The 22606-nt window shown below is 52.9% G+C and overlaps 1 protein-coding gene across 8 annotated transcripts in view; it reads left to right on the top strand.

The window, feature by feature from the left end:
* Nucleotides 1-22448, top strand: part of LOC101877664 (chromodomain-helicase-DNA-binding protein 6) — a 69771-nt gene extending 47323 nt beyond the window's left edge. For 4 of the 8 annotated variants that reach the window (XM_034067287.1, XM_034067288.1, XM_034067286.1 and 1 more), the window contains 20 exons: nucleotides 149-328; nucleotides 716-826; nucleotides 1759-1961; nucleotides 2062-2261; nucleotides 3729-3888; nucleotides 4314-4403; nucleotides 5245-5348; nucleotides 5858-5987; nucleotides 6239-6299; nucleotides 6986-7043; nucleotides 7673-7892; nucleotides 8913-9121; nucleotides 9435-10979; nucleotides 11534-11682; nucleotides 11954-12160; nucleotides 12792-13238; nucleotides 13893-14084; nucleotides 15690-15809; nucleotides 16854-16958; nucleotides 18893-22448. In XM_034067287.1, coding sequence (XP_033923178.1) covers nucleotides 149-328; nucleotides 716-826; nucleotides 1759-1961; nucleotides 2062-2261; nucleotides 3729-3888; nucleotides 4314-4403; nucleotides 5245-5348; nucleotides 5858-5987; nucleotides 6239-6299; nucleotides 6986-7043; nucleotides 7673-7892; nucleotides 8913-9121; nucleotides 9435-10979; nucleotides 11534-11682; nucleotides 11954-12160; nucleotides 12792-13238; nucleotides 13893-14084; nucleotides 15690-15809; nucleotides 16854-16958; nucleotides 18893-19783 — 5382 coding nt within the window. In that variant the 3' untranslated portion in view covers nucleotides 19784-22448. The remainder of the gene's footprint in view (nucleotides 1-148; nucleotides 329-715; nucleotides 827-1758; nucleotides 1962-2061; nucleotides 2262-3728; nucleotides 3889-4313; nucleotides 4404-5244; nucleotides 5349-5857; nucleotides 5988-6238; nucleotides 6300-6985; nucleotides 7044-7672; nucleotides 7893-8912; nucleotides 9122-9434; nucleotides 10980-11533; nucleotides 11683-11953; nucleotides 12161-12791; nucleotides 13239-13892; nucleotides 14085-15689; nucleotides 15810-16853; nucleotides 16959-18892) is intronic. The other 4 variants (XM_034067291.1, XM_034067289.1, XM_034067285.1 and 1 more) reach the window with 3 other exon arrangements.
* Nucleotides 22449-22606: the final 158 nt, after the last annotated feature.

Genomic DNA, 22606 nt, shown 5'->3' with positions numbered 1-22606 from the left:
ATGGACTGAAAATCTTGGTAGTCCCTCAGGCAGCATTTTGAAGAGTCCTCTGCTATAGCAGCAGGAGGTCTGGGTTGGCTTGGGGCAGAGGGAAGGCTGTGTCCCAGGGCAGCTGGCCAGGTTGGTGATGCCCCCATGTTTTGGGCAGGTTCAGCAGCTCTCAAAGATGGAGGTGGAGGACCTGCTGCGGAAGGGTGCCTACGGCGCCCTCATGGATGAAGAGGATGAAGGATCAAAGTTCTGTGAGGAAGACATTGATCAGATTCTGCAGCGCAGGACACAGACCATCACGATCCAGACCGAGGGGAAGGGCTCCACCTTTGCCAAGGTGAGCTATGCTCCACTGGGAGGGAAGGGGGATTCCCCCCAAGGTGGTGGAAGATGCGCTGCATTGACCTCTTCTCACCTGTGTGTTGAGATACATCTGCATGGAGGCCAAGCTCTCCTGCCTGTTCTGCTTCCCGAAGCTGGGTGCTGCTGTGTCATAGGAAGCTGTGCACTGTGGGGCCCTGACATCCCTACAGGAGAGAGCTCAAGGAGCCAGCTCCATGCCACGCTTGTGACTGGTGTCCACTGGGGGCGTGTGTCAACATGGGGTGTAATACCCCATGGCAGCCAGGTTGTGTGCTGCATATGTGTTGGGGATGTCTGTATGGGGGAAGGCATATCTGGACGGTGAGTTGCACCCTGTTCATTCATCTCCTTCTACTCCCAGGCCAGCTTCGTTGCATCAGGAAACAGAACTGACATTTCCTTAGATGACCCCAACTTCTGGCAAAAGTGGGCCAAGATAGCAGAGCTCGATACAGATGCCAAGAATGAAAAGGTAGGATCCAGCTCATGGCCTGTGTGCCCCACAGCTGATCTGAAACAGCATGGTGTGGTCTCCGGGCAGGAGCTGTGTGCTTCCACTGGGCTTAGGGGAAGCTGCATAACCATTCCCTAGCCCAAACCCAAGTCCACCTGAGCCCTGGCACCTGGGGCAGAAGGGAGCCAACCCTTTGAGCCCTGGAGGCTGCAGTGCTAGGCACATTTCATTGCACTGCAGCCCTGTCTCCCACCACTGCAGGTTTCCATGGCTGAGGAGGTGGTGAAGTTTGCTGGGTGCCCCAGGTCTCCCAGCTGAGGCAGCAGTGCCCATAGAGATGGTATTAACAGCAAGGGGGAAGCCCTGCAGCTCTCAGAGCTTGCTACTATAGCAGGGAGAATGGGAGAGGGTGTGTGTGTTTCACATGTGTTTGAAATCCAGGCAGATTTAAATGACGTGGATCATTCTGCAGAGCAGGGGGAGGGAGAGGAGGTAGGTACATGCTGTCTAATTTCATACTGCTGCCTCCTGCACCTTCTTGGAAGCCACCTTTCCTCTTCCAGCCCACCTATTCCCCCAGCACAGAAATGACACAGCCTCCAGCACAGCATTCTGTGCAGGCAGTGCTGGGAGGGCCAGGACTATGATTCAGAGCTGAATCAGCTGCTGGTTGTCAGCAGTTTGAATCCAGAAGGCATGATTTTCACCCTGCCATTGTTCAGGCTGAAATTTGGGTTGGCCAAGAATTGTCTTATATGTGCAAGCAAAACCTCACACAGGTAATTTGGAGCAGGTATCCTCGTGGGAAGGTGATGGCTAGCCACAGGGCTGGGAAACAGAGGCGTAAGCAGAGCAGAGTGGTAGCGTGGAGGAGAAGACATGCTGTGCCCTGATGGAAGGCAGGTATTTCTGCCCATACCTGAATGCGTTCTCCTCTGTGAACCTCACAGGAGAGCCTGGTCATCGACAGGCCCCGGGTGCGGAAGCAAACCAAACACTACAACTCCTTTGAAGAGGATGAGCTGATGGAGTTCTCTGAGCTGGACAGTGACTCGGATGAGAGACCCACACGCTCACGGCGCTTCAATGAGAAGACACGGCGGTACCTGCGGGCTGAGTGCTTCCGTGTGGAGAAGAACCTGCTCATATTCGGGTGGGTCTCACCCCCACGAGGCAGCTCCTGCAGGGAGATGCTGGCAAGGTCTCTAGTTGCACAGGTGTATTTACGCTCTCTGTATTCCTGCTGTTTCCAGCTGGGGCCGCTGGAAAGATATCCTGACCCATGGGCGGTTCAAGTGGCACCTGAATGAGAAGGACATGGAGATGATCTGTCGGGCCTTGCTGGTCTATTGCGTCAAACACTACAAGGGGGATGAGAAGATCAAAAGTTTTATCTGGGATCTCATCACACCAACGAAGGACGGGCAGAACCAGGCCCTGCAGAATCACTCAGGTATTGTGTGTTCTCTCTGCTGTTGCACCTCTCCCCATTGCTGCTGTGCCAGCCTGTAGGACTGAGGCTGAAGAATTCAGAGCTGATTGAAGCAGCCAGCAAAGAGTTGTGCTTGAGCACCACATCTCTCTCTGCCCCTCAGAGAGAAGGTGGCTGCCATGGGACTGACTCCACACTGACTCTCAGAGCCAGCAGCAGGGGTGGGGAAGGCTGGTTCCTGCCTCCCCGTGCCATGGCTGGTGCAGAGAAGGCATTTGTGGAGGGAGCAGAGGTGCCATCCCACTCTCAAGTGGGCACTGCTGAGTTTTCTCTGCTTTCAGTGGAGCATCTGCTCTCTGTAGGCATCCCCTGGGGCTGGAGCAGCACAGCAAATAGAGCCCACCACACAAACAGCATCGTGCAGCCACAGTGGCTTTGCTTTGATGATATGAAGCTGGTGCTGGCTCCTTGGATCAGCTGCAGGACTGTGGCCTGGGCTGGGAGAGCCGGCTGGGGGAGGCCATGGCTCTTCCTCAGAGTGGTCAGAGCTCCACAGCTCTGTGCTGCTGCTCATTGTGTGCTTGTGATCCCTGTGCTGTGGCTCACCAAGAAGCCCAAGGTACCAATCGTGTTTGCAGAGAACTGACCAGGCTTCAGGCTTCCCTGATGTGCAGGAAGCAACAGCAATCTCCAGCCCATGCTCATGCATCCTGATGCCATTCCTTCTCAGTCTATATCTGAGTGACTGTGAAGGGCAAGCACAGCACACAGGCTCTAAGCTCTGCTCTGATCCAGCCCCATCCTGCACTTCCATCCCATAAGAAGCAGAGTTTGCCCAGAGGTCATCAGGCCAGTTCAGTGCTGGAGACAGCTGCTCTGGTGCTCATTGCAGAACCTCAGCAGGCTGTTCCTCTTTGCACACGTAGGCAGGAGAGGACATCTACAGGACCCTGCCTCAGAGGCAGCTGCCCAGGGAGGCATCAATCAGGAGTTGTTTCCATGTTCTGCTGTGAGCTTGCATCTTATTTCAAGGTTGAAAATGTGTTTAATTTCCAGCTCCAGCACTGGATCTCATTTTATCTTTGTCAGCCTGATGGGACTGTGTTCCTTTTCCCCTCGCTGTCTTTGCCAAGTGTAAATGCCCCCTGCAGTGATCCTGCAGCCCTCCTCCTGATGCATGGAATAGGAAACAACCCTTAGAGATCAGATCATCTCTGGTCTTCTGGTCTTTGATCGTTTGGGCCCCTCTTTGTCTGAACTCTTATCCCAGATCACTCTGTTGTCCAATAGGGTAAACTTCAGAGCTGGCTTTAGTGTCTGGGTAAGGTTAGCTGTGCCCAGCACCAAGGTCACTTCCATGCTTTTATGTGATCATAGAACGACTTGGGTTGGAAATTACCTTAAAATCATCTGGTTCCAGCCCCCCTGCCATGGCAGTGGTGCCTGGCCTGGCCCATAGTGCTCACTGACTGCCACTTGCTGTTACAGGCTTGTCAGCACCAGTGCCCAGAGGCAGGAAGGGGAAGAAGACAAAGAACCAGATGCTTCTTCCTGAGATAAAGAATGCAGACTGGCTTGCCACCTGCAACCCTGAGGTTGTCCTGCATGATGACAGCTACAAGAAGCACCTCAAACAGCACTGCAACAAGTGAGTTCTGGAGCCAGCTTGTGGAAACCATGGGCTGAGGGCTTTTAGCATGGGGAAGGTGGGAAGAAGCTGTGAGAGGCGCACAGCCCATGTAGCTTCATTGAGCTCCAGCTGCTGGACTGCTCTCAGATGTTCCTCCGAGCTAAAAGGAACCATATCCTGAGCAGCACAGTGCTGGCTGCACAGGCCCAGCAGATCACAGGGCTGGGCACTGTGGTGTGACCACATGGCTGGTGCTCATCCTTGCTGTGCGATAGTGGGTCCTCCCATGCAGGGAAACATGGTGTCAAGCAGGTTTCCCTGGCCTTGCTGACCCTCAGAGCATCCCCTGCAAACACTCTGGTGAGGGCTGTTGGGCCAGTCCCGAGGCTGGCATCTGAGCACCTGCATGCTAATGTGTGTTCCTCTCTGCTGCTCCTGCACAGGGTTCTGCTGCGGGTGCGAATGCTCTACTACCTGAAGGCTGAAGTGCTGGGGGAGGCTGCGGACAAAGCCTTTGAGGGGACCCCTGCCAGGTAGGTACCTTACAGTGAACCCCTCTGATACTTCTTGGGTAGGGTTTGGCAGTGCTTGAGCACTGCTGCAGCCATCCAGCCCAGCACATCTGTGTTCACTGCAGCTCCGGGTGAATCAGATCCTGTGGTCAAATCCCCACGTCTTGTTCAGACAAAGCTTCATCCTTAGAGGGCAGCTCTGCCTGAGCAGGGACCTCAACAGGGCTGCCATGGCCAGGCCTTGAAGCAGAGCTTGCCCCATTGCTGTGGCCTGCAGTCCCTTTCCAGCACTGAGGACAAGGGGCCGACAGGCTCTAGTAATGCCACTGAACCTGCAGCCTGCCTGCTCCTGTCCTTCCTGCAGACAGCTCTCATTGCTTTGGAGAGAAGTGTGATATGCTGGGATTAATTTACTAGAGAAGGGGCTGCTGCCTTCCCTAGCATAGGTCTGTCATCACCAGTCTGTGGAGGGGACATCACAGCCACCCCACCAGACTTGCTGTTCCTCTGGGGTCAGGGGTTTGAAGTGGTTTCCCCCAAGAGATGCTATTGACCTCAGACAGGATCTCCAGTCTTTTGGTGTTCCTTGGGTGGGAGGGGAGAGGAGAGGGGCTATGCAGCCTCCCCGTCTCTGCAGATGGGGATGGCAGTGAGTGGTGGTGGAGCCAAGGCTGCAGCTCTCTGACCCCAGGGAGATGTGATGTGCACACCAGGCCATGTGGGGCCCCAGGACAGCCTTGTCTGCATTAGCTGTCCCCCAGTCAGCAAGTGATGGCTCCTGTCTCCTGCTGCCCCTGCCCAGCAGTGCCCAGTGAGCTCTGGTGAGGCTCATAGAGGGGTGTTCATACCTTGTCTGCTACAGGGAGCTGGACGTGCTGCTGCCGGACATTGACTACGTGGAGATCCCAGTGGACTGGTGGAACGCTGAAGCCGATAAATCCCTGCTCATCGGTGTCTTCAAGCACGGTGTGTACCCAGCTTGTCTGGGGGGTGCCAGTGCATGAGAGGGAACCAAGGGGAGAACCTGGAGGTGACATCACATCAGTGTGAAGGGGCAGAGCCGTGGCCACACACCACAGCCACACAGGGCCAGTGGGAGCTCTTCCAGGCACCAGTAGCTGCCTTGTTCGGGTGGTGGGGCAGGCACACTGCAGTGCCCAGCCTGGTCTCATGGCAGACTCCTGATTTTCCAGGAGCAGCATGTAGTTGCCACGTGAGCACAAGGAGGAGGGCACAGAGCCTCTCCTGGCATCCCCAGCCTTGTCATGAAGCAGCCCTTTGGCTTCCAGGAGCAATTAGCAGCCTAGGGGAAAGTGTTCTGAGTTTCTGAGGGTGAGAATTGCTTTCACAGCAGCCCAGAGAGTGAGAGCCACATGGGGAGCTGTGTCCCACAGAGCAGGGGGTTCTCCTGAGCCAGGCTCAGACCTGGCTTTGTGCTGTCTTTCTCCTTTCTGATGGCCCGTGGTGGTTGGCAGGTTACGAGCGGTACAACGCCATGCGGGCGGACCCGGCGCTGTGCTTCCTGGAGAAGGTGGGAATGCCGGATGAGAAGCTGCTCTCTGCAGAGCAGGGTGTCAGCGACGGGGCCCAGGACACTGCTGAAAGGTGGGCAGGGATGGAGCAGAGCTCTTGGGGCTGCCTGGGTCACGCCTGGGGCTGTGCTGGCAGTGGAGAGGGCTGTGGTGGGTGAGCTGTGTGCAGGGAGGAGGAAGGAAGCAGACTGCATCAGAGCACAGCAGGCAGGGCAGAAAGCAGGGGGAGTATGAAACATGAGCACCACTTCTCCCTCCTGCCAATGACTGGCACAGCCAGAGGTACTCTGCTGCTGCCAGGGACTAATTCACTCTCTTACCCAGGGGCTGCATGGAGAAGGAAGAGAGCAGTGGAGAAAAGCTGGAAGGGCTTTCAAAGCAGGAGGTGAGTGGGATTCACAGTGATCAATGAGCATCTGCTGCTGCCAGGCCTTCCCTCCTGCCCTGTGCTGCAGGCTTGGCTCCATCAGCTCTGCTGTGAGGCACTGGGGAACCAGCACTGCAGATGACCCTGCCCTGTGCCAGCTTTGCTGTGCCATACATGGGCTCTGCCCTGCAGTCTGTGTCATCTCAGCTTCTGTTGTTGCCTCTGTGTGTTTCCTGAAGACCTGGGCAGCATCTCCCTTGTGGGCACCTGAGGGAGATTGAGGGCTGGGAATGGCCAAGGGGGTTGGATCTCAACACTCGGCTTCAGGAGCCACATGGGGCCCTGGCAGAGGAGTTGGTGGTGTTCTAAAAGGAATGGCCCTGGGGGAGAGGAAGAGCAGTGAACAAGGCATCACAGGAGGGTGTGGAGTTCATTTGGGCAGCTGAGGTTGTGCACTTTAACTGTCCTGGGCAGTGGCTCTGCAGCCTGTGTCACTGTGGTGGACCTCCCCTCCAAGCATAAAATGGGTAGAGCTTCCCCTCTGAGCTGTCACCTTTCCTGTGTGTGCTGAGGGCAGCCTGACTGCAGCCCTAGGGCCTGGGACACGCAGCTCTGCCTGTCCTGCCACCCTGAATCCAGGTGACTGCGGGTACGGGGTGCTGTGTGCGGGGCTGGCAGCCCTCTCTCATGGTTTCCTTCTGCAGGACATCGTGGCCACTGGGGTGGGTGAAGCCAGTGAGAAGCGGGACGAGCCAGCGGCAGGTGAGGCCGTGTCTCCTGCAGCATCGTGCAGGGCTTCCCAGGGCTGGCACGGCACAGCCGGGGCACTGAGACAGGTGCTGCTGGGCTGGGGGGACACTGCTCTGTGTTAGTGATAATGGGTGAGACAGCTGAACCTGGGCAGGTGGAGTCATGTCTGACCCATGTCTATGGCAGGGCAGCCAGGCTCCTGAATAGGTGTTCCCAGCCAAAGCCAGTCAGGGGTGACCCAAAGGCATTAGCCTGCCCTTGTCCATGCAGTTGCCTGTATGAGATGAGCGTGCTGGTCTTTGCAGTGGGCAGTGCTGGAAGATGTCATAGGTTGGCTGGCTCTGCTGCTGAGCAGGCATCTGCAGTCCTCTCCCATGCACAGCCTGGCCTGGAATTGTCATTCCTACCCTGGTCTCTGCCTCACTGAAGGAAGCTGGTATATGGTGAGGCTGTGAGACAGCAGCTTTTGGGGTGCAGAGGGCCAGGGACAGTCACTACATTCCCCCAGTCATGACTGATTCTTGGCATCCCCTGTGGGAGGGCAGAGGCAGGAGGGAGCTCTCAGAGCGGGGCTGGAGGGATGCGGGAACCCATGGCTTTGAGTGTACATTAAATACTAATGTCCTTGCTGATGTTTGAAGCCCAGGATGGCTCCGACTCAGACAGATCCTGCTGGCCTGTCTCATCTGCTCTCACAGCCAGACTGCGGAGGCTTGTCACCGTCTACCAGCGCTGCAACCGCAAAGAGCTGCCTCCGCGTGCCGAGATGCTCATGCCTGGTAACCATGGATACTGGCTGCAGGACGAGATGTTCCGGAGAGCCTCCGAGATGGACTCTGTGAACAAAGAAATGCAGAAGAGGTAATGCAGCAGAATGTCCTTTCCAAAGCTGATTGAGACCAGTCGTAATCCTTACGCACAGGTAGATGTCACCACGGCTGGCATGTGGGTCCTTGCTGGGCAGGGGATGTTGCTCCTATGCACAAGGGAGCCTGGTGGCTCCAGCAGCCAGCCCAGCTGGGGATCAGCCTTCGTGGTACTGGTCACATGGTGAAAAGAAGCAAGGAGACAGCTCCCCAGTATCAAACCCAGCATCTGCTGGGCCAGGGATCCCCTCCAGCCCCAGCAGAGCAGTGCTGCTGAGCAGGGTTGTGCACTTGGGACACACCGTGGCTGAGGGGTGCAGCCTTTTCGACCCTCGTGTCTCTCACACCAATGAATTAGGCTCTTGCTCGTGGCCTTGGGAGCCCCATGGCATATCCTGGTGGTGCTGTGCTCTCATTCTGTTTGCATCCCAGTAAATGAAAAGATGGTGGAACCCTCTTGGCACTCACCTTTCCCTGCTGTGACCTGTTCCTGCTCTTGCCCTGCAGTTTGCACCAGGCTCTGTTCTCTGTGGCCTGTTTCTCTGTGCTCTGTTTGCCCCAGGGATGCATTTGCCCAGGATACTCTTCACCATCTCTGTCCTGGATCATTCCTTGGAGAGATTCACATGAGGTGAAAGCTCACAGGGTCCAAACCAGAGTGAAAGTTGTGCTCTAACAGTGCTGTAACTGAGCCCCCCTGAAAGCACCATGGCTGCTTTCCTTCAGTGGGGAGGGGTTGGTACCCACCCCAGGCACCCAGGAGTCCACAGGGGTCAGAGGAGTGTGTGGATACTGTGACCCTTACAGCAATGAAGCCCAGTCCCAGTTCCCCTCTGGATGAGAGCTGTGTCTGCAGGACCTTCCTTTCTAATTCCTAGGGTGCTTCTCCCGGCAGCTGCTCCAGAACTGATGGGCAGTAACTAGATATTCCTCTCTAAGCCTCTGCCTAGTACTTTGCCTATACTGGGACCAGAATGTATCTCAGTGGTGTTCATGTCTCCTCCATATCCCACAGGTGGACCAGGAGGGAGCAGGCAGATTTCTACCGCACAGTCTCCTCTTTTGGGGTTATCTATGACCAGGAGAAAAAGATCTTTGACTGGACTCAGTTCCGAGCCATCTCTCGACTGGAGAAGAAGACAGATGAAAGCCTGGAGAAGTACTTCTACAGCTTCATGGCCATGTGCAAGAATGTCTGTGGTCTCCCACTGTGGAAGGAGGATGGTGAGTGGAAATTGCATGGCCTGTGGAGGAATAACAGTAGATCCACATAGCCATAGGTCAGAAATGGTCCCACTGCTCTTGTGGAGCAGGAGAGCAAAGGAGGAGTTTCAGGGACAGTTGGAGGCAGTCGAGTGCTGCTCCTGGTCCAGCTGCTAAAGTCAAGGCAGTTTACACCTGCATGTCTACTTGATGGCAAAGGAATGGAAGGTGCTGAGACTGGGAAAAGAAGCCTCAACTACAAACACTCACCTTGCTCTGAGTACCTCTCATCGATGTGTATAACATGGCCTTGGTTTTTCTATCCCTGCTGTAGGTCCCCCAGACCCCGACATCTATGTGGAGCCCATCACAGAGGAGCGTGCTGCCAGGACCCTGTATCGCATCGAGCTGCTGCGGAAGGTGCGTGAGCAAGTGCTCAAGTGTCCGCAGCTCCACGAGCGGCTCAAGCTCTGCAGGCCCAGCCTCTACCTGCCAGTGTGGTGGGAGTGTGGCAAACACGACCGGGACCTGCTCATCGGCACCGCCAAGCACGGCCTGAATCGCACCGACTACTACATCATGAATGACCCCCAGCTGTCTTTTTTAGATGCGTACAGGAACTATGCCCAGAACAAAAGAACGGGGCTGCCAGCCCCAGAAACCCTGTGCTGCCTTTACCAGCCTAACTCCAAACTCTACAGTTCCCCTCTCTACAGCCAGGTGGACCGGACTTGCGAATCCCTGGAGAATGAAGCTGAGAGTCAGATCAAGCTGGAAGCTGTAGACAATGCAATGTCCCAGGCTGGGGGCAGTCCACCAGATGCAAACTGTGAAACCTTCATGTCTAAAGTCCAGGACATCATGTCCAGTAACTATGATGAGAGCTCTTTGCCGGACTCGTTGGTGTGCATGATGTATGACGAGAAGGCCTGTAACAGTGAGCAAAGCTCCCTTGCTCGAGACAGCCCAAGTTGCCCAGATGTTGGAAGCAGCATTGCTAAACTCTCTGAGGGCAAGCTGGAGGGGGACGAGGATCCCTCCAGCTGCGATGCAGATGCCATGAGAGAGACTCCCTTCCTAGAGGGTCTGCAGATGGGCTGTGACCGAATGGACAATCAGAATGAGGAAGCTGAGCCTTCACCTTCTACGCCCGAAAGCGACCCTTTGCAGGGCGTCCCAGCAGAGCTCTGTGAAGCCCTGCAGCAGAAGGGAGACCTCACCAGCCCTTCGTCAGTGCTGCCTGAGCATGCTGCCATGGAAGGGGTCATAAGCATGGGGCTCTACAGTCCCAGTCTTCATAACTATGAAATCAAGGTTCCTCCTGAGCAGAGGTTCATCAATCTGCTGCAGGAGAAAGGAATGGAGGCAAAGTCAGGGCCAAGTCAGAGCCACAGCGAGGAAGATGAGGAGGAAGAGGAGGATGATGACAACTCTGAGGCAGCAGCAGATGCTGTAGAAATCTTGAGTGCTTCCAGGACCAGGGCTGGCTGTGACGCTGAGGCCAATGAACTGCGGGGTGAGGAGCAGAGCTCTGGCTTCCGCACACCTGAGGACACTTGCCCAGAAGATATGAATGGCGAGAGAGAGTCCCTGGGGCTGGGGACACCCGAAGGGCTGGGGGAGCCCCGGACAGAGGGCCGGGAGGACCATGGCTTGGATGAGGAGAGCACCCTGCAGCACTCACCGGGACATGCTCACAGCCAGGCTTTCAGCCTGCCTGCACCAATGCTCAGGCACCCAGGGGCAGAGGCCTGGGGCCGAGGGGCTGAGGGGCAGGCAGGCTATAGAGATGCCCTGCACCCTGAGCCCCATGGGGTGAAGCAAGAAGAGCATGAGAACAGAGATGATGGGGAGAAAGCCAGCAGCAGCCAGAGTCAAGGTATGGTCCTAAGAGCTCCCTTGGCTTCTCTGTCACCTCTGGGGTGGGAGGGACCTGCAGAGCCACAGCCTTGGGGGTGCTGAGCCCCCAGGGGCTCACTCTAGCTGGTGTGATTGGGGAACAAAGGGTTGTGGCTGTGTTTGCCAGAACCACCCACTGTTAGCCCCAGCAGCCCCTCTGCCATGAGCATCCCATGGAGTGCAGGTCACCCGTCCCTTCCTGGCACAGGACAGTGCCTGAAAGCACTTGCTTTCAGGAGAGAAAGCTGCTTGCTCCTTGCCCGCCCATGGTATGGGGATAGTCAGGGATGGTGGCCACTGCAGCAGGGTCCCCCAGCCTCAGTGCAGGTGAATGTTTGCCCCTCCTGAGCAGTGTGGGCTGCTTGCCATGACCCAGGGCTGATGCATTTCTTGGTGGCTGGCTGGGAAAAGGGACCCTTGTGGAGCCAGCTGGGTGCTGGGGTGGGAAGGGTGAAGGGGTGAAGAGTTGCTCTTGCCTCAGTAGGGCAAGAGAAGCAGGGTGGTGATGGGCTCTCTTCTCTGTTTGTCGTTCAGATGGTTCAGAGAAGTACATGGAGGAAGAGAGCAAGAGTTCTGCTTCTGTCCTGCCCGGGGAGATCGATGACCTTCAGGATGCCCGGGCACCAACCATAGCCCAGCTGCTTCAGGAGAAGACACTTTATTCTTTCTCTGAGTGGCCTAAAGTGAGTTTAAAATCAACACTGTGTGTATTGCAAGTGCTATTGTGTGGTCCTGGCCAACAGTAGCTCACACACCTCCAGCTCTGCCTCCTGGTCCTCCACATATGTCTCCCCATGGATGCTCTAACAGGGGTGCTCTTCCCAAGAACCCATGTGGGACATGCCTTCCCCAGAGCAGTTCCCTGCCAGGCTGAAGTCACGTTGGCTGGGTTTGTCTTTAATCCTGAGTCACTCATTCAGATCCCAGCCTGCCACTATCTCATTCTGTTTGCAGGACCGGGTGATTATCAACCGCATAGACAACATCTGCCATGCCATCCTGAAGGGCAAGTGGCCTTCCTCCAACCAGCAGTTTGAGACACCAACCCTGCTGACGGCTCCAGCGGTACCCAGCAATGCTGGCAGCAGGAACAGCTTTGCTGAGTCAGAAGCCTCTGACCCCAGCTTCAATAATGGGATGTTAATCTCACAGGTACAAAAGGTATGGGGGGGGCCTTGGGTAGGAACAGGCTTGGGACTCTGGGGTGAAGAATTGCCTAGAAATGCTCAAGTTTTCCAAGAGGGATCTGGGTTCTCACTGCCTTTTGGTGCCACTCGCGGTGTATAACATGTGGCTTGAGCCACTAGGTCCTCTTCATTGAGAGCTCCTGATGAGCTTCCTGTGCTCTCAGCCCCTGCTTCCCTCCTGGGAAGGTCTGCAGCTGTGGAAGTGCTTCCAGAGTCAGTGCCAGAGCCCACAGTATAATCAGGGGAAAAAGGAGACACTTCCCTGGTGTCCCAAAACGATGGGTGCACAAGAAGGCACTGCCACATTAATCACCAGCTCTCATCTCCTCTCTGAGAAGCTGCTAGCCTGGAACTCAGCCTGGTTGGCCAGCAGCTGGTGGAGCACCCAGGGTTCCAGCACCTTGGGTGATCAAAATGTGTGTGAGGGTGCTCCTGCACCATCCCCACACAGGGAAAGAGAGGTTGATGTGCACAGGGAAAGGGCATCCTTCAGGGTGTCTGCAGAGGCAGAAGAGCCTAACTTAGCTCAGTGTTGATTTAAGAGCTGTGGTCCCTGGGCAGTGTGTGAGCAGCTGTAACTGTCTTTGTGGCTTTGATACACACAGGAAGGTTTCCTGGCCCCTCCCTTTGCAAAGGACGAGCGGAAGCACAGGAGGCCCTATGAATTTGAGATGGAGAGAGATGCCAAACAGAGGAGCTTGGAGCAGCTGGCAGCAACCCATGTTCATCCACCCATTGTGCTGAACGGCTGGCGCGACACAGCAGTGGACTTGTCCAGAGGCTCTGATGGGTCCCCGGGGAACTCCTCTCCTTTCCCCCTGAACACAAACATGACCAAGCTGGGGACTGTGAACACTCTTCAGGGCTCCCTGGGCATGGACTTGTCTGGCATCCTCCAGGCAGGGTTAATCCATCCTGTCACAGGACAAATAGTGAATGGCAGCCTCCGGAGAGATGATGCTGCCATGAGGAGGAGACGGGGCAGGAGAAAAAATGTAGAAGGGATGGACCTCATCTTCTTGAAGGAGAGGCCTCTTCCAACCAGGCTGCAGGTGGGTTGATGCTCACCCCTTCTCACATGGATTCAGCATGATTTGTCTCATAGTCCAGCTCTCCCCTACAAGTTCTGCTGCCCACAACAGTGCAGGACTTTTCCCAGAAATGCTTGGCTTGTGCTGGACCAGGCAGGAGCAGATACCAGTTCAGAGAGGCAGGGAAGTTTTCCTTCTGCCTTGCAGCACTTTGGTGTGTTTGAGTCGTGCTAAACATTACCAAAAGCAGCTGCCCCACTTCAGGGAGTGTCTGGGGTTAGAGAATATGAGGAAGGGTCCTTGACTGCATTGGATGTATGGCCAAGAGCCTGCTGTATCCTTTCCCCTTCTGCCCTGGGATCAGCTCAAAGAAGAATGGGGCTCTGGGTGCAAGACCAATCCCTCTAGACCAATTTTAGAAGTGATGTGGTTGGTCTTCCTGGTGATTAGGGTGTTTCAAGGTGAGTTCAGAAGCATCTCTCAGTTCTCTTTGCCCTCCATGCTACCAGTGCTGGAGACAGAGCGCAAGTTTAATGTGGTGGTGATGATTTAAGGAACAGGCGCAGGGGAATACGTGGATTAATCTGTGTGATAGGAGCAGATCTCTGCTTATTGGGTGTGCATGCATCACCACATGCTGCTGATAGGCTCCCTCTGCTCTTCCCTCCACACCAGGATGTTCAGGAAGACCAGCCGCAGCCCCCTCAGAACAGTCCCCTCCCCGATGGGCCGGTTGCTGCTACCTCAACTCCACAGCCAGTCCCAGCTGCAGGCAGCCAAGCAGAGAAGGCTGTCCCGAATAAGAGTCTCCTCGACTGGCTCTGTCAGCAGTCCGACTACACACTCGAAGTTCCTGGCTTTGGCACAGTAAGGGTGGCCCTCGGTGGCACATGTGTGTGTGTGTCTGTCCTGTGTGCTGCCTGTGTGTTAACTCTTCTGTGGTTGTCCTAAGTTTAGGGCTTTTTCCCTCTACTGTGGCTCGTGTTCATCAGGGCTGTCTGCAGGACTGTACTGCAGTGAAAGGCACTTGCTGAGCTGCATTCTTCTGCCCAAGGGTCCATTTCCCACCTCCAGTGCATCCATCTGCCCAATACACAGTGTCTTCACAAGTGCCAGGAATGGGAAGAGAAATAGGAAGAGGGATTTGGGATGCTCAAGGTCTGTCAGTGTTGCTCCCTCTGCCCTGGGGTCATTTTAGGCAGTGCTGTTGTATTAAATAAGGTTCCCAGACAAAAGGAAACCTCTTCATGTTAAAAACTGGACAGAGTGGCTGTGTTGCTGGCTGCAAAGGTTGCATGGCTGTGGGTGCTGTAAGAAAGTGGGGTGCAAAATCTGTCTGGCTCTTCTTACTGTTTCATAAGCATCTGCCTCTTGGTTTCATAGGTTGTTTTGCTCCAGGTTGCAACTTATTTAGCCTATTAGACCATGTGGTAGGCAGAGTACACGCTGTAAAACAGAGTAGGAAGAAGTGTAGTAATACATAAAAGACTGCATCTTGGTCCTGGAGGATTGTATGCCTGAGGCAGGGATTCCCTGAAGCTTGGAGTACATGCAAGCCTGTAGTGGTTTGAAGCTCATTAGAGATAAGGAGCCCAGTGTTTGCTCGGGCAGGATGGCCCTTGCCTTTCAGCCTGGAGCTTTGTGCCCAAGGCCAGCCTCCCAGGAGCACTGCAAGGAGGAGTCAGATGGTGGTGGTGCATTTCCATCATCCTTGCCTTCCATGGGGACTTAGTGGAACTTGCCCAATCTGGCTGTGCTACTGGTGCACCTCTTGACCCCAGCAAGCCCTCAGTGTCATCTCTCCAGGTGGGATTGATTGGAAGCTGCTCTGGGGTACTGCAGCAGCTCAGCTTGTTGAAGGACAGACCACACTTGGGGGCTTTTCTTTGACTCTCAGGAATGAGAGCCTGCAGTATTTCATTATAATGCCTCATTCCTGCTGGCACGTTGGTGCTGGGACTCAGTGTAGGCAGTAGGTGTGCAACAGCTCAGTTGTAACTCTGTACCTTGTGGTCCTGAAGGGCTCTGATCCCAAAGAGATACAGTGCAGCCTCTCTGCTGTGGGAACAGCTGAAATAGGATTAAAACAAAGAACAGATGAGCAGGTATCAAACTGACACAATATGGCACACACAGACCTACTCTTTCTTTCCTAGCTGTGGTTAGCACTGTGTTTACAGATGCACATATATCAGTTAGCAGTTGTAGGACTGGAGGGGAATCAGAAAGGGCTGGAACAGTCCAAGTGGGGTACCCAAAACCCCTTTTATATGTACAAAACTCAATAGTGCTCATTTGGGAGCTGGCCCTGTGGCAGAGACCAGCCTGAGCCGATCACGTTGCTCCCTCCCAAGGCTGCAGGGACCCTCTGTCCCTCCGGAGCTCATCCATGCTGCAGCCCTGCAGGGCTTGTGGCCGCCCAGGCTCATTGAGCCATCCAGTCTCATTAACGTTGTCTTGTTTGCACTCCAGAGTTTTTCAGACAAGCCCAAGCAGAGGAGGCAACGCTGCAAGGACCCCAGCAAATTGGACATTAGCTCACTCTCGGGAGAGGAGCGGGTGCCTGTGGTACATAAGGGTACCGGACGGCGGGTAAGCGAAGGCCTGTTCCTGTGCTCTGCCCTTGGTAACTTGCAATGCTTAGCACACCCTGAGCTCACCTGGGGGAGATTTAATCCAGAGGAGCCTATGGAAAGGACAAACACGTCACTGATCTACACTGTCCTGTGATGTGTGTGCCCAAGGGGACACAAACCTGAAAAATAAGTGACTTTCTGTGTAAAGGCAAGTCTTGAGTGTTCACCCTTGCCGGGGTACACAGACCCCACAATGGCAAAGGGATTCAGCCTTCGGTTTTAAAGCCACCATCAGCACAGCCCTGGCCTGTGCTTTGTGTTCCAGATTTGATTGTTCCCCTTGGATTCACTGCAGTATGCCACAAATTGTGATATTGCCATGCAAATACCTTTGGTTTGTTCCTCCTTACGAGGTGCAGGCAGAGCACACCAATACCCACCCAAGGGCTGCACATGCAGGAAGTGGAAGGTTTAAAGGGCTTTTTCTTGCTTACTGAGCAAAGAGCATGGATTTACTTGTCTGCTGTTTACTCCCCAGTGCACTGATGCTCACCTCTCTGAATGAGAAGGGATGTTCAGGGATACTTTCCACCAAATTTAGTTCTTAAACACACCCAGGACTGCAGTAGGTCAGAAGGTGATGTGATGTTAATCACATCTAAACCCAAAAACTAAAGAGTGAGGCAGCAAGAGGCTGTTTCAGCCATGTCTGTGTTCCCCTCTGTTAGACCCATAATGGCTGTTGGAGACCTGGGTGAATGGGTGGATTTGTCTGGCTCTGAGAATGTCTTTTGGAGAAACTCTACCCCCATCACTTGTTCATGGGGAGGGTGATGGGATGGGCCACAGAGGCTGAACTTGCCCTTTCTCCCTTGAGCAGTATGTCTGGAGGCAGCAGGCGCATACAGGGGCCTGCAAAGATGTGTAGCAAGGGAAGAGCCTCTCCCCCAGCCAAATTGCAGCCCAAAGCAAGGAGCTAGGGGAAGTGTAATCATATTTCTTGTATTATTTTACATAACTCTTTCTGCAATAGAGGTCATCCTTGTGCTGTGTTTTATAGTTAGGGGGAGCCACGGCACCAGCATTGAAGGAATTGCCAAGGTGGCTTGATGCAAACTTGGAGTATGCTGTTGCAGCTGACTGGGCTGACATTGTTAAGCTTTCAGTAAGTTAGAGCTTTTGGAGAAATCTGTATCATGTCATCTTTTCTTTCCCCTCCCCATCCCCACCACCTTTCTCCAGTGAGGAGCTGGGAGCTGGGAGGGGAGAGCTGCAGGGCTGGCAGCACTGGGACCACACGCATGGCAGAGAGGGAGGTTGGGCACTTGCCGCAGCTCAACAGCGTGGCCAGAGGATGGAGGAGAGCAGGGGTTCAATGCCCTGGGAACGGGGCTCAGCACCACAGGGTGACTGTCCAGGAAGGCTTGGGATGCTTAGCAATAGCAGGGGCAATAGAAACGCCCCAGGAGCAGTGATGCGCCTCGGGTGCTGGATGTCAGGTAGTGGACAAAACACATCCTCATGGGTCAAATTTTCAAAACTACCCTCAGCAAAGGCTTTTCACCAGCTCCTGCAAACTGCCTGTGCAGCCCTGGGCCTGGTCACCAGGCCTGAAGGCTCAGGCGTTGGCAGGGAGAGGGGCAGGATGGAGATGAGCCTCGCCGCGTTCACTCACGCTGTTTGTCACGCCAGTCCCTGCCCCAGTGTGTGGCAGAGGAGGAAGAGGAGAGCTGTCCCCTCTGGCACCTGGCTGTTGCTGGATCTCCCTTCCCCACCCTGCAGACTGGCCTTACCCAGACGTTTCCCTGTGGTCCCTCTCGCCTGTTTCCCTGGTTTTGTGGCTGCCGTGGTTTGTGCGATGCCCTTGCAGGGGGATGGAAGGGGAATCAATTGGCTTAAGAGGTTTGTACTGCTCTCAAAATCACTTTTAATTAGCACTGGAGATTTGGCATGGTCTGTCCCTCTCCCCAGGGAACAGGTCCACGTCCAGGCAGCCATACCTGCGTGAGCTGGCAGCTCTTCCTCACCCTCATTCAGAGGGAATGGTCTGTTTGCCAACAGCAATAGCTGTGTGCCTGGCCACCACCCCGGGCACCCGCTGCATGCCCATGAGCATTCGCTCCCCTGAGCCCCATCAGCACTTTGCTTCTGGCGAGTGCAGTGTGCATCCATCCCAGCACATGCATGGAGAGGGACATCCGGCTGCTCCGGGTGCTTGGGCAGGTGGGAGCATGGGGTCGGCTGCCCCATGGAGCCCAGGCACAGTGGTGGCCGCGTGCTGGTTCTCCCATGTGCCAGCAGGAGCAGAGCAGAAGATTCTCCCTCTTTGGGCAGTAGATGTGCAGCCTGCAGGGTCATCCGATTCAAGGCTCTGCACTGCAGGTGTCAATGGGAACTACTTTCCCTACCTAAATCTGTTATTGGAAATGGCTCAAAGAGCAGCAGTGTTGAAACTCAAGGGAGCCACAAAGGGAAATGTCTAAATGTGTGTGATAAGAATGCTGAAAATGGTGTTTTAAGCTGCTCTGTGTTACTGGACTGTCTCGCCTGGTTGTGGCTGCTGGGTTTTGTTGCTGTATCTGAATGCTCAGAATAACCTTCCTGGTGTCTCAGCCAAGCCCTGGCTGGGACCTCCTCAGACAGCATGACCCCTCTCTGCGAGTCATCCCATGCAGCTTTGCTGTCCTGCAGAGCATTGAAAATTTGGCCCTTCACATCCAAAAGACAGGATTGTTGACCTGTTGCTGAAGCCCTGGTTAAAGCTGGGATGGGAGCTAAGCTGTCCCGGCACTTCCTGTGCTGTGAGCAGCCGATGCTGAGGGCTCGGGTGAAAATACAGGGTACAAATGTGCTTCCTCCTTTCCTCCCTGTGCACTTTAATGCTGCAGGATCACACCAGGGCAGAGTGAGGGTGTTTTGCAGCATTTGGCAGCATCCCTTGGGGAAAAGTTGTGCGTGCCTCTCAAATTCCATGTCATGTAGGCAAATACTTCTGTGCTGACACCATCTGGGGTGCAGATGCAAGCACAGAGGGGCCAGGCTTCCTTTGATGCCGTAATAACCATCAGGTCTTTTCTGTTGTGTGTGTTCCGTCCGCAGGGCTACTTGCCGGAAAGCAAGTTCAATCGCATCCTGACCGAGCCTGTGCTCCGGGACACGGGGCCCCGACGCAGGGGGAGAAGGCCCCGAAGCGACCTCATTAAAGGCCCTGGTGTTGTAGCAGATTCTTCCCCTGGAATGGGACCATTGTTCATGAACGGACTGATTGCTGGGATGGATCTGGTAGGACTTCAGAACATGAGAAACATGCAAGGGATCCCCCTGACTGGGCTGGTTGGGTTTCCTGCTGGATTTGCAGCAGTGCCTGCCGGTGAGGACGTGAAGAGCACCCTGAGTATGTTGCCCATGATGCTGCCGGGCATGGCTACCGTGCCCCAGATGTTTGGCGTTGGAGGACTCCTCAACCCCCCCATGACAACTACTTGTACTGCAACTGCTCCGACTTCGTTAACAAGCACAACGAAAAGTGGTACAGCCAATGCAGAGAAAGCTTCTGAGGATAAACCGAGTAGCCAGGATGTGAAAAAAGAAACTCTCTCGGAAGAGAAGCCTGGTCCTAGTTCGTTTTCTAATCAGACAGAATCCGCAATAACTACCAGTAGTCCTGTAGCTTTTAACCCGTTCCTTATCCCAGGGATGTCTCCTGGACTGATCTATCCCTCGATGTTTCTTTCCCCTGGCATCGGCATGGCGCTGCCCGGCATACAGCAGACCAGGCACTCGGAGGCAGCCAACCTGGAAAGCCAGAAGCGGAAGAGAAAGAAAGCGAAAGGGGAGTCGGCAAACCCAGAGCCAGAGACTGTCCCGCTGCCGGAGAAGGAAGCTGCAACCAGTCAAAACTGTACGGAGCAGACACCACCATCCTCGGCAGAGAAGGAGCAGGAGGGACCAGCGGAGCCGGAGCGCGACGCGGCTCGCGATCCCAATTAGAACTTTTTGTTTCTCAATGAAAAAAACACACAAAAAGATTGTGGCTTGTGAGTTTCTTATCCCATAAACTCTTTGTTACTTCCCCTCCCGCCTTCATAAACCTGTGTTTCCATGAGTAATATTATCTACCTAATTCCCTGTCAGAAAAAAAGAAACCTCTGGTGACATACTACATGTTAATAGTTGCAGGGTCTTGCCACTTTATTAGATAAACAGTGTTGTCTAGCTAGTATGGGAGGCACCGAATTCTCATTCTGTTTTTCCAGTCGTTCATCCCAGCCGACGATAGCAAATCCAGTACTCGGTCACACACAGCCCCCCCCCCAAATTGCTCACTCCTTTGAGAAGAAAAAGCAGCAAAAGAAAAGTCTTTACCTCTCGGTCTACACGCAGACAAGGGTATTTCTGTCTACAGCGACACTGAACGAAAAAGCCTGTTTTTGGGGGTAAAAAGCACAGCTATAGTAAGTGCTAATGTGTATTTTTTTGATTTAAAGTATTTCCCTATTTTATCATGGTTACTAGAATAGTAGTATAGACAGAAGTATATAACTAATGATTGAAAATGCATATATTCATTTCTTTGAAAGGAAAAAAAGCATAACTGGTAGTGATCTAATTTCTTTATCATGCCCCCACCTCAAAGGTTTGGAGACAAACTGCAGCGAGTGAAAATAATGACCTAGACATTCTTTTGTACTTCTTAAAACCAAAGTTTGGTTTTGCATTAAGTGGAGTTTAGTTGCCCTTTCCTCGAGAGCTCCAAGAACTTTTCAGCTTGAGCTGGAAAGGTTTTGCACATCTTGCATGACTTTTTTGGGATTACTGTACCTGTAGCTACCGGTTTCTTCATTGTTCTGCTCGTCTTCAGTTCTCCTCTATGGCGTTAGTTCTCATCTATGGCATTAGAAGTGCTGTAAAGGTTGTTTTATTCCAGCCGTGAACAGGCCACACTGATTTTAATGCTCGTATATGAACATTATATATACGTTGGTGGAGGCTTTTTGAGTTTTTATATTTCCCACTCCTTACCCTAGAAGCAACGTCCCTTCAGCAGACAAGGAGCAGGCTGTCAGGCCAGCTTTCCTCTGTGGGGAGTCCTCTAAGGACTGTCAAGACTTCCATAGCTCCAGTTTCTTCTTTTCTAGCATTAGACTGTGAAGAGATGACCTTGGCTTCTTCTTTCCATTCCGTTTGCTGTTAAACAGTATTTCCAAGTCCCCCCCCTCCACTGGCAAATGATTATGTCTGCATTTTAAACGGACAGGTTTTAATGCCGTCAGCCCCCCGCAGCTCTGGGTACTGAGACTCTGCCACAAGCAACTTCTTCCCCGACACTCCTCGTGTAACCCTTCTTTCACTTGGGCTTGTTCCTATTTGCAGCTCATGGTTTGAGACTTGAAACAAAGCCGCAGTGGTGCAGCGTGAGATGAAAGGCAGGCTGGTGAGGGAGTTGGGAGCGTGCTAGTAATCGGTTCCACACTTGGTTGTCACAATTTACTGTATTTTTTACTTATTTTCTGTTACAGTTTTGCTAATTTATCAGATGGTCCAAATGTTTTGACATAACTATTTCAGTTTGCATTATTTATTTATGATGCTTTTTGTCATTGTCTTTTATACATTTGGGAATATAAATTATGTACATGTTAAAATTAGCATCTCAAAGAAGTCTGTTACCCATGGTCTAAAAAGCATTTGGTTTCTATTTTCACGGAATTTATTCCCAGTTTTCTGGATTGGATGATTTCCTTTTAAGTATGTAACCAATCATAATGCAACCCCCCCACACCCCCCCTGATAATTAAATGTGTTCTATTTAATAACTCCTTGTAGCATAGATACTGTATCACTATCGACAGATTTCTTAGAAATGCTGCTATCTCTATTTAACTAACATTTTGTTCAGTTTTGCCTCCAGTGGAAGCAGAAAGGGTTTTTTCAGCTGTTAAATCCAAAATCAATATAATTTATTTATGTAAAAAAAAATCACAATTGATATATTTTTGAACCTTTTAAGTACTAACTTTCTTTTTATTCAGTAGAAGAACATGTACTTGCCCTAAATCCTTAAAATACAAATGCTATAAAACTTCATGTATCTTCAAAGCCTTACTGTGAATGGATATAGCAATCTCTTCAGAGTCCATTTCTTGTTACGGGATGGTTTTCCCAGGGTTACACGTGTTAAGGAACAGGGTTTAAAGTGACATTTATTTAATTAGCCAGCATGCTCTATACCTTGTTCTTCCTTATCAGACATGTATGCTACGTCTCTGGGTGTTCAGGCTTCTCTTTGACTGCTGCTTTGTGACCCTTTCGCAACCTGATATACTCTGTGGATTATTTAGACTGTAAGGCGTAAGTGGCTTCTTCTTCTTTTCCATCATTTCCAAACCCAAATGCCAAATCCTCACCGGTTTTCATGGCTACTCACACAAAACATAACATCCTTCACCAAATGTGCTAACAAAATAAACTGTCTGTGCTCTTGAACATGGATAAAAAGAAAAAAACAAGATTTAAAAGTCAGATTTTTATTTTTTTAATTTAGTGACTAGATGATGCTTATCTTTCAGACTTGGCAGAGCCTTGCTACAGATGTATATAATCTTTTTTCCAGCAAATATATGTGAATGTTTAATTCACCTGACTCAGTGATAAACGTGACTTGCCTTTTTCTCAGCACGAATCCATTGAGCAGCTGTTGAACCCAGTGGAATTCTTCCGTTCTCATGCACGTGAGATGTGCGTTGCTCCAGGGAAGGGCTGCTCTCAACTGGCTCACGGCTTTACCTGCCATGGAATGAGGTTATACAGGGA

The sequence above is a fragment of the Melopsittacus undulatus genome, chromosome 10 (genome assembly GCF_012275295.1).
Source record: "Melopsittacus undulatus isolate bMelUnd1 chromosome 10, bMelUnd1.mat.Z, whole genome shotgun sequence".
Taxonomy (NCBI): domain Eukaryota; kingdom Metazoa; phylum Chordata; class Aves; order Psittaciformes; family Psittaculidae; genus Melopsittacus; species Melopsittacus undulatus.
Note: the sequence above shows the minus strand (reverse complement) of the source record. Positions and strands in the feature narration are given on the sequence as shown.